Genomic DNA, 11,109 nt, shown 5'->3' with positions numbered 1-11,109 from the left:
TCTCTGTAATGACTATTAAATCAAACCCATTTATCTCTATTTGTGCCACTAATTAGTCTATTTTGTTATGAATGCTTTGTGCATTCAGATAAAGATCCCTTAATTTTAACTCTTTTTACCATTATTCCCTGCTTTCACCTTATTTGCTGATACACTACTACCGTTAAACTTTATGTCCCTTCCGTCATACTCTGCATATCTTTACCCAAATCGCTACACTGCTCCATTGCCTTGACTTCTCTTTAGATTTCAAAATTTCCCCTCATCTGACCCCTCTCCTCTTCCCCCCACTTTAGTTTAAAGCCCTATCTATAGCCCTAGTTATTCGATTCGCCTGGACACTGGTCCCAGCCTGGTTTAAGTGGAGCCCATCTCAACGAAACAGCTCCCTCTTTCCCCAGTACAGGTTCCAGTGCCCCATGAATCAAAACCCCTTCCTACCACACCACTCTGAGCTATGCATTTAATTTTCTGATCTACTTGTCCCTATGCCAATTTTCACGTGGCTCAGGTAACAATCCAGAAATTACCACCTTTGAGGTTCTGCGTTTTAATTGTGACCCTAGCTCCTCAAATCCTCTCAGCAGAACCTCATTCCTAGTTCCTTATGTTGTTGGTTCCTCCATGGACCATGACAACTGGATCATCTCCCTCCCACTCCAAATTCTTCTCCAGCCATGAGGAGATATCCTTAACACTGGCACCGGACAGGCAACACAACTTTCGGAACTCCTGATCGCGGCTGCAGAGAACAGTATCTATCCCCCGGACAATATGGTCCCCTACCACAACTACATTCCCTTTCACTTCCCCTACACGAATGGCCTCCTGTACCACAGTGCTGTGGTCAGTTTGCTCACTCACCCTGCAGACTTTGCCTCATCCACACAGGCAGCAAGAAACTTGTACATATTGGATAAGGGCAAAGGCCAAGACTCCTTCAGCACTGCACTTGGGGTATCCTTACTTGCCTGAGTTGCAGTCATACCCTCCTGTCTCTAACCATTTACCAGACCTGTACTACTACCTAACCTAAAGGGTGTGACTGCCTCCTGGATCAAAGTGTCAAGTAACTTTCCCCCTCCCTGATGCCCCGCAATATCTGTACCTCAGACTCCAGCTCAACAACTCTGAGGTGAAATTCCTAGAGATGTAGGCGCTTACTGCGGCCAGTCGTTCGGGATCGCGCTGCTCTCCACAAACTCCCACACGCTGCAGTTGCGGCACACCATTTATACCGCTTGCTTTAATTCATTAATTTAAAAGTTTATATATTTAGCTTACATAGTTTAGTTTTTAACTAATTACTTGATCTAATTTAAGTTATAGGTAGATTAAATTAATTAGTGAACCAGGTGGGTTTTTATGACAATCTGGTAGTTTCATGGTTATCCTCAACGATACTAGCTTTTTATTCCAGGTATCAGTATTCGGTAATTACTTTGTAAATGATAGGCAAATATTTAATGGTGTTTAATGGTTTTTATTTTGTTAAGTGCACATTTTCATTTCAGCAAAAATAATAAATCAAAATATTTAAGTCGGTTAAAGCAAATTGCGGATGAAAGAGAATGGCCACGGTTACAGCTAATGAGGAAGCTCATGATGCTCGAGCTTATAGTGAGAGCCACAGGACGGACAGCGCTGGGAGTTTCCTGAATGCAGCCAGAACCAAACGATTGCAGTGTTGTCTTCTTCACCTGCAGTTAAGACAAAGAGTAAATCCTACCTCTACTAATATTTAAGGCATTCATTAGAAAGACATTAGATAGAAGAAATTTTGAAGAGGTTTTTTCAAAAACAGTCTCCTCACCCACGAGTTATTAGAATATGGCTATTGAGAAGAGAACACTGAATCAGATAAGTATTTGAAAAGGAAGATCTTGGCAAACAGCATGGGATTAGAGTAGGTAGCTTCAGTTCAAGAGCTAGCACCAATACAAGAGCCATGGGATGAATGGCCTCCTGGGCAACGTTCCTGTTCAGATCTCTGCGCAGCTTAAGACCCCACACAGGCCGCTCACCGGCTTTTACATGGCAGAAACTGCATAGGCACGAAAATTTGAATGGGCCACGCAGCCAGTTTAAGGGGCCGAGCACCAAAAAAAAGACAGGGAACATTGCTGTCAGTTCTATGACTCTACAAACTATTAGTTGTTCTTGGGATCAATGTCCCCCACCCCGTAAGCTGCCCTGCGTCCTGACTCCCCAATTGCGCGGCCCATTCAAAGTTTTTGCACATGCACAGTATCTACAATGTAAAAGCCGGTGAGCAGTCTGCGGGGGACCTCAGACCACTGTGCAGCTTAGCAGGAACATTGCTTGGGATGTAGGAGACACTATTTATTGTCCATCCCCCATTGCCCCAAGGGCATTAAGAAACAACCATATAGTGTGGGACTGGAATCACATGTAGGCTAGGGCTGGCAGATCCACTTACCATTAGTGAACCAGCTAAATTTCTTGCCCCCCAACTCATGCTAATTTTCTGGTGTTAGTCCACAAATTACCATATTTATTGGTGTGGAGATGCCGGTGTTTGACTGGGGTGGACAAATATAAGAAATCACACAACACCAGGTTATAGTCCAACAGCTTTATTTGAAATCACAAGCTTTCAGAGCGCTGCTCCTTCGTCAGGTGAAGTGGAGAGATGCATAAAAACACAGCTTATATAGTCAGAGAATAATGTCAGATGTTTACAGGTAATCTTTCTAACTGCCATTTATCACACCTCGGCAGAGAGGTAATCACAGCAAAGGTGAAAATGGTGTCCAAACAGGTCAGTCAGGAAAACATTACATCAAAGAACAATGAGGTGGGGTCAGAAGGGGTCAAATGTTGCAGATGCTGGGGTCTGTATGAAAAACAAAAAAAGACAATACACTTTTTTTTTTTTTTTTTGCAGGAAATCACAGCAGGTCCGGCCGCATCTGTGTGGAGAGAACAAGCCAACGACGACTCGAGTCTGGATGACCCTACGTCAGGTGGGGTTACATGTAGCGTGACATGAACCCAAGATCTTGGTTGAGGCCGTCCTCATGGGTGCGGAACTTGGCTATCAGTTTCTGCTCGACGATTTTGTGTTGTCGTGTGTCTCGAAGGCCGCCTTGGAGAATGCTTACCCGAAGATCGGAGGCTGAATGTCCTTGACTGCTGAAGTGTTCCCCGACTGGGAGGGAACACTCCTGCCTGGCGATTGTTGCGCGGTGTCCGTTCATCCGTTGTCGCAGTGTCTGCATGGTCTCACCGATGTACCATGCTCCGGGGCATCCTTTCCTGCAACGTAGGAGGTAGACAACGTTGGCCGAGTCACATGAGTATGTACCTGGTGGGTGGTGTCCGCACGTGTGATGGTATCTGTGTTGATCTGGCATGTCTTGCAGAGGTTGCTGTGGCAGGGTTGTGTAGTGTCGTGGTCGCTGTTCTCCTGAAAGCTGGGTAATATGCTGTGAACGATGGTCTGTTTGAGGTTAGGCGGCAGTTTGAAGGCAAGTAGTGGAGGCGTGGGGATGGCCTTAGAGGTGTTCGTCGTCATCGATGACATGTTGAAGGCTGTGAAGAACATGGCGTAGTTTCTCCGCTCCAGGGAAGTACTGGACGACGAAGGGTACTCGGTTGGTTGTGTCCCGTGTTTGTTTTCTGAGGAGGTCTATGCGATTTTTTGCTGTGGCCCGTCGGAACTGTCGATCGACGAGTCGAGCGTCATATCCCGTTCTTACGAGGGCGTCTTTCAGCGTCTGTAGGTGTCCATCGCGTTCCTCGTCTGAGCAGATCCGGTGTATTCGCTGGGCTTGTCCATAGGGGATGGCTTCTTTAACGTGGTTAGGGTGGAAGCTGGAGAAGTGGAGCATCCTGAGGTTGTCCGTGGGCTTGTGGTAGAGTGAAGTGCTGAGGTGTCTGTCTTTGATGGAGATTCGTGTGTCCAAGAATGAAACCGATTCTGAGGAGTAGTCCATGGTGAGTTTGATGGTGGGATGGAACTTGTTGATGTTATTGTGTAGTCTTTTCAGTGATTCTTCGCCGTGGGTCCATAGGAAGAAAATGTCGTCGATGTATCTGGTGTATAGCGTTGGTTGGAGGTCCTGTGCAGCGAAGAAGTCTTGCTCGAACTTGTGCATGAAGATGTTGGCGTATTGGGGTGCAAATTTGGTCCCCATGGCTGTTCCGTGTGTTTGGGTAAAGAACTGGTTGTCGAAGGTGAAGACATTGTGGTCAAGGATGAAGCGGATGAGACCAGCTACGAGACATCGCCAAACAGGCGAGGCAACGGAACTACGCTGCCTACATGCACACCAAGAACAGGAAGCTTGAGAAACTCGGCATCACCAGCAGCAGCAACCAAGCCTCCCCCGGTACCACGGTTGAAACCACAGGAAAGTCCATAGTCAACCTGTCCGACCACACCCTTCAACCAGACGAAATTTAAGTTCTCAGCCGAGGGCTCAATTTCTGCCCCACCACCAAAATGGGCCCCATCGGTCTCGCGGCAGACAGAGGAATTCATCCACAAATCCCAAGATGTCAGCAGCGAACCCAATGAGACAATCAATGATCCGGACCAGCAGACAGAGGGATCCGCAGTGCAGCAACCGAAGAAGAGAGTCAAATTGGACCCCTCCGGAGGGTCGCTGCCCTAAGCTTGACATGTATGCGCAAGCTGTCAGGAGATGCATCTACGCCAGATTCATCAGCCGCACTCACGACAGTCCAGAATGTCACCCGAGCACAACGCAACGCCATCCACGCTCTCAAGACCAACCACAACATCGTCATCAAACCAGCAGACAAAGGAGGAGCCACCGTCACAGAACAGAACGGACTATTGCAAAGAAGCACACCGACAACTGGACAACCAGGAACACTAGACAGTTACCCGCAAATCCGACCAAAGAACACACCCGCCAACTCAACAGACTGATCAAGACCTTCGATCCAGGCCTTCAAAGCATCCTACGCGCTCTCATCCCACGTACTCCCCGCGTGGGAGACTTCTACTGCCTCCCAAAGATACACAAAGCCAACACACTCGGACATCCTATCGTATCAGGCAACGGAACCCTGAGAGAGAACCTCTCTGGATACGTTGAGGGCATCCTGAAACCCATCGTACAGGGAACCCCCAGCTTCTGTCGAGACTCTACAGACTTCTTACAGAAACTCAGCACCCACGGACCAGTTGAACCAGGAACACTCCTCGCCACGATGGACGTCTCGGCACTCTACACCAGTATCCCCCACAATGACGGCATCGCTGCGACAGCCTCAGTACTCAACACCAACAACAGCCAATCTCCAGACGCCATCCTACAACTCATCCGCTTCATCCTTGACCACAATGTCTTCACCTTCGACAACCAGTTCTTTACCCAAACACACGGAACAGCCATGGGGACCAAATTTGCACCCCAATACGCCAACATCTTCATGCACAAGTTCGAGCAAGACTTCTTCGCTGCACAGGACCTCCAACCAACGCTATACACCAGATACATCGACGACATTTTCTTCCTATGGACCCACGGCGAAGAATCACTGAAAAGACTACACAATAACATCAACAAGTTCCATCCCACCATCAAACTCACCATGGACTACTCCTCAGAATCGGTTTCATTCTTGGACACACGAATCTCCATCAAAGACGGACACCTCAGCACTTCACTCTACCGCAAGCCCACGGACAACCTCAGGATGCTCCACTTCTCCAGCTTCCACCCTAACCACGTTAAAGAAGCCATCCCCTATGGACAAGCCCAGCGAATACACAGGATCTGCTCAGACGAGGAGGAATGCGATGGACACCTACAGACGCTGAAAGACGCCCTCGTAAGAACGGGATATGACGCTCGACTCGTCGATCGACAGTTCCGACGGGCCACAGCAAAAAATCGCATAGACCTCCTCAGAAGACAAACACGGGACAACCGAGTACCCTTTGTCGTCCAGTACTTCCCCGGAGCGGAGAAACTACGCCATGTTCTTCACAGCCTTCAACATGTCATCGATGACGAACACCTCGCTAAGGCCATCCCCACGCCTCCACTACTTGCCTTCAAACAGCCGCCTAACCTCAAAGACCATCGTTCGCAGCAAATTACCCAGCTTTCAGCTCGGCCAACGTTGTCTACCTCCTACGTTGCAGGAAAGGATGCCCCGGAGCATGGTACATCGGCGAGACCATGCAGACACTGCGACAACGGATAAACGGACACCGCGCAACAATCACCAGGCAGGAGTGTTCCCTCCCAGTCGGGGAACACTTCAGCAGTCAAGGACATTCAGCCTCCGATCTTCGGGTAAGCATTCTCCAAGGCGGCCTTTGAGACACACGACAACGCAAAATCGTCGAGCAGAAACTGATAGCCAAGTTCCGCACCCATGAGGACGGCCTCAACCGAGATCTTGGGTTCATGTCACGCTACATGTAACCCCACCTGACGTAGGGTCATCCAGACTCGAGTCGTCGTTGGCTTGTTCTCTCCACACAGATGCGGCCGGACCTGCTGTGATTTCCAGCAAAAAAAATGTTTTGTCTTTTTTTGTTTTTCATACAGACCCCAGCATCTGCAACATTTGACCCCTTCTGACCCCACCTCATTGTTCTTTGATGTAATGTTTTCCTGACTGACCTGTTTGGACACCATTTTCACCTTTGCTGTGATTACCTCTCTGCCGAGGTGTGATAAATGGCAGTTAGAAAGATTACCTGTAAACATCTGACATTATTCTGACTATATAAGCTGTGTCTTTATGCATCTCTCCACTTCACCTGACGAAGGAGCAGCGCTCCAAAAGCTTGTGATTTCAAATAAAGCTGTGTGATTTCTTACATATTTATTGGATTCAATTTCACAACTTCTTATCGTAGGATTTGACCCCGATCTCCAAGTCGCTAGGCCAGCACTATAGGCTACTGTAGAGTTATAGCACCATTTAAGCAAGAATCTTAAATAAAGTCTGTAACTTACAAATGCAACCCACAAGCCTCTTCTCGGTGACTGAAGGAACGACGTGAGGATCCTCCTTGGTACCTGCATACTCTTTAGGTTTCAAGATACTGTAGGGATCCTATGGAAAAATGCAATTTGAAAGATATTTTAAAAATCTGAAGGAAAAATAAAAATATCTGAAGCAACGAAACAACTGTCTTTATTGGTATGAAGTTACACAATAGTTGTACAACGATTGTAGTTTAAATAGTATGATTATAGTTTTGGGTCTTTTCTAACTTTACCCTAGATTATTTCAGTTTTATTTTAGATCAATTTCATGGGTGAGTCCCAACTCCTCATTCCTTTGAGAGAGTGTCTATCCTTCACTTGAGATCCAGGTTAAGCTTTCAGTTACACCCAGCAAACCCTGTCTGGTAACTTTCAGCTACTAGACTTATCCTATGCCTTCGTGGGGCCTCACTCCAGACTCAAACAGTACAGCATCGCAGCAGACCCTATGTTAAGTTTAAAATATCTGTAGGTGAATTTATTTTATTAATAAAGTCATAATACAATTATATATTTACAGTAAACAACTTTCCACCTTAACTTCAGGTACAAAAAATTAGATCATAATTCTAAAAACCAAGCTAATCCTGTGTAAATAAGGGTTTCTCCTTTCTTTAAGGGTTATCAAACTGACCTTACAGACTAGCTGTTTGAGATTTCAGACGGTCTTCTCTCATGGGATTTAATATCCAGAAGTTATCGACACTTCTGGGAATATCTTTCTACATTAGAGGCTCTATAGAAATGCAAATTGTTGAACACCTGACCTCAAAATTCAAAAAAGGAACTGTCAGTCAATCACATTATTGAAGCATGAATTCTCTCGCACTCCACCTCAACTGTAACAAATAAGACTTGCACCAAGTGTACTTGGACAGCGTGACAGAAGAATTCAAAATGCAGGTCATCAAAAAAACCTGCATGTTCTTTGACGAGACAGCCATTAACTATGATGAGACTAAATAGCTAGGGGTTGAATTATCACTGCGGGGGGGCGGTCCTCCTGATTGTTTACCATAACCTTATCGTAAGATCTGCAGGAACAGTGTAAACACCCTGCTAATTTTTGTCACAAGTACAAAGTGTAGAAAGCCCGGGAAGTAGTAACATTATAGTGTAGTTGAATTTCCTAAATATACACATTGCCTGGTAAATACTGCATTGATCGCAGGAGCTAAAAGGGCACTGCATGAGTTTTCCTAATCCATTGTGAGACTGAGAAAATAAGGCTTTCATTCACTTGTTACCAGGTTATCAAGGAAGTTATACGAAACCTGTACTAATCACTGGTAAGGCCTCAGCTGGAGTATTGTGTCCAATTCTGGGCACCACACTTTAGGAAGGAGGTCAAGGCCTTTAGAGGGTGCAGAAGAGATTTACTGGAATGGTACCAGGGATTAGGGACTTCAGTTTAGTGGAGAGACTAGAGAAACTGGGATTATTCTTAGAGCAAAGAAGGTTAAGGGGACATTTAACATAGGTGTTCACAATTATGAAGGGTTTTGATAGAGTAAACAAGGAGAATCTGTTTCCACTGGCAGGAAGGTAGGTAACCAGAAGACAGACTTCAGGAAATTGGCAAACGAACCAGAGGAGAGTTTTTTTTAATGTAGCGAGTTATGATGATCTGGAATGCCCTGCAAGGGTGGTGGAAGCAGATTCATTAACAACTTTCAAAAGGGAATTGGATAAATACTTGATTGCAGAGCTATGGGGAAAGTGTGGGGTTAATTGGATAGCTCATTCAAGAGCCGGCACAGACACGTTGAGCAGATTGGCCTCCTGCTGGAAGATTCTATGATCATTGCTTTGTTTAGGCTAGGAGGGCAATAACTAATTTAATTGCTCATTCTTTAAAAATAGTATTAATCCACTAAAACTCAGCAGGAGGGGTAAAGTAGTGTTAAGTAATTGAATTATTCCACTTCAGAACAGCTAGTCCAACTGATAGGTCTTAAGATTTTCACTTATTACAGATTTTAAGCTTTTTAAGCATTTTCAAAATTTATTTAGGTCATATTTGACCATGTCAGTATTTTAAACTTCTGAAATCATATAGCTTTCTTAAACTTAAAAGCAAATAGGCATACCATCCCTTTCTTCATAGCTTGCAATGTTTTCCGCTCAAGTCCAGTAGATTGTTCTTCATCTGTTGGAATACCTAATGTAGAGAAAATAAAGTAATTTGTGGTATATTTACAAAACTGCTTCAAATCAGAACTGCAGTGAAATACGACAAGTATTATTCGCCTGGTCTCTAAACAACATGAAATAGGAAGCCTTTCACTGTCTTTCAGCTTGTACAGCCCTGTGTTGATCAACCTCCAAACCAGCTTTGGGCCACTTAGTTTCCAAATGCTTAACTATCCATTGTTCTACAAAATAATAATGCCACTTTCTATTAATCAGGTTATAAAGATTTGCTCCCTGTTTAACCCTGAAACTAAAGAGCTGGTGTGGTCTCAGCACCCTTTTGTTCAGGCTCATGTCAAAAGGCTTCCACAAGCAGCTGTGTCTCCTGCAAACTGAAACTTCATCTTATCCGTGAAGTTACTGGGAATAGTGCGTTTCAGAATTCATTACCTACTCCTGTAACACTGAAGTATACACTAGGATTGCTTGACTATATTTCAGGCTAAACTACAAAAATTAATCTTGTAAAATGCAAATGTATACTGAAGCAAAATACACTAGCTGTTAGAGAATAAAATACTTAACATTGACCAATACTTTAAACTGCTCAGAAACCAAAATGAATGACAAAAAAGTTGCCAGTTTTAAGTGTCGTTAGCAGAACCCTTAAACTAACAATATTCTTTCTGGGGTACATCTCAGCATCCATTAAGTTCCATTTCACCACAGTGACATGAAAATATAACAAGTTAACTTGGGCTCCTGATCAGATATACCAGTCCTCGTTTCCTTTGACATACAGGCCAGATTCTTTGAGGAGCATACTATCCCGATCAAAGCAAACGTTAGCCTTGAAACACACAGGGCTGTGCTTACAATTTTAAACTCAAAATACAAGCTCGTCGAAGTGGGCCTCTCTGCATCGAAGCCTTGTTGTCTGGCAAATTACTTCTGCTCCAGATAAGATTGTACACCAGACATTTTACCTTTCCTACTGAATAGATTGAAGACCGGATTTGGATGAACTTTTGAGTTTGAATGTCACCGCTAACATAAAATGGCAGGTTTAAAGAGTAATGGAGACAGATCGGCTCAAAGTCATGTAGCCGATTCCAAACTACTGCATTACATCTTGTGATTGGCAACCCAGAAAATAGACCAGCTCAATATGGAAGGTTCAATAGAACAGGCAGGATTATTACAGAGGTTTAAGAAAAAAGCTAAAAACTGTTTGAATAGCAAACAGAAGTGGAATAATAACAACCTTCAAAGGGAAGCTGGATAAATACGTAATAGTACTGGGAATATGGGGCAGTGGGCCCAGAGCCTCCTCCCGGGCCCGGCCTCTGCAAAGCCTCCCAGGAAAGGGGCTCAGTCTCCGGGCCCGGCCAGCAACGGATGGCTCATCCACCCACTGCCCTTGGAGTGGAGCGCTCTGTCCGGGCAAGGTCACACGGCCAGTCTCCGGCCCGGGAGAGACGCCGCTCTCCGGGCCTCCAGCCGCCCCGGCCCGTGACCTTCAAAGCAGGCAGCGGTGAACCGCGAGGAAGCTAAGCGCCGCCCTCTCGCTCGCTGGCAGCCCCGGCTTTACCTGCGGAGGACATGGGCCTGGCCGTGAGCCGGACCGCGGGGATCCCCGCTGTGGCCAGGCGGCTTAGGCGACTACACGGCCCACTAATCAACAGTCGCGCCGCCATCCTGGGGCTGAGTGCCGGGCCGCCCGCTCCCCGCCCACCTTTATAGCGGCTCCGGATTGGCAGGAGCCCCGACCAATCAGCGGTGGGGGAGAGGGGCCGCCTCGTGCCCAGCGACAAATTGAGGTACAGGAGCCAGACCTTGCGGCACACCTGGAGAGCTTGTTGCAGACCTTACTGCACACCTGGAGACTTTGTTGCAGACCTTGCTACACACCTGGAGAGCTTGCGGCACACCTGGAGACTTTGTTGCAGAGCTTGCGGCACACCTGGAGAGC

At 46.1% G+C, this 11,109-nt stretch overlaps 1 protein-coding gene across 1 annotated transcript; it reads right to left on the bottom strand.

Annotated features, from left to right (window-relative positions):
* Positions 1–1,462: 1,462 nt before the first annotated feature.
* Positions 1,463–10,882, bottom strand: cox5b2 (cytochrome c oxidase subunit 5B2). Its single transcript, XM_085994996.1, has 4 exons — positions 10,729–10,882; positions 9,095–9,165; positions 6,972–7,071; positions 1,463–1,700 (listed from the first exon to the last, which is right to left on the bottom strand). The coding sequence occupies exons 1-4, from the start codon at positions 10,832–10,834 to the stop codon at positions 1,588–1,590; spliced, it is 390 nt and encodes a 129-aa protein (XP_085851122.1). The 5' UTR covers positions 10,835–10,882; the 3' UTR covers positions 1,463–1,587.
* Between the last annotated feature and the right edge of the window lie 227 nt (positions 10,883–11,109).

Source organism: Somniosus microcephalus, chromosome 8, assembly GCF_052327205.1.
Source record: "Somniosus microcephalus isolate GS21.2 chromosome 8, FLI_Smic_1.0, whole genome shotgun sequence".
Classification (NCBI taxonomy): Eukaryota; Metazoa; Chordata; class Chondrichthyes; order Squaliformes; family Somniosidae; genus Somniosus; species Somniosus microcephalus.
The sequence above is the reverse complement of the archived record's forward strand: the minus strand, read 5'-3'. Positions and strand labels throughout refer to the sequence as shown.

What these genes read in the sequence shown, in the direction of transcription:
- cox5b2 (XM_085994996.1), bottom strand. Translation starts at nt 10,834, where the DNA reads ATGGCGGCGCGACTGTTGATTAGTGGGCCGTGTAGTCGCCTAAGCCGC. An exon ending in CAGGCCCATGTCCTCCGCAG is followed by an intron (nt 9,166 to 10,728) that starts GTAAAGCCGGGG and finishes TCTCTACATTAG; the next exon opens with GTATTCCAACAGATGAAGAA. An exon ending in GAGGCTTGTGGGTTGCATTT is followed by an intron (nt 1,701 to 6,971) that starts GTAAGTTACAGA and finishes TCTTAACTGCAG; the next exon opens with GTGAAGAAGACAACACTGCA.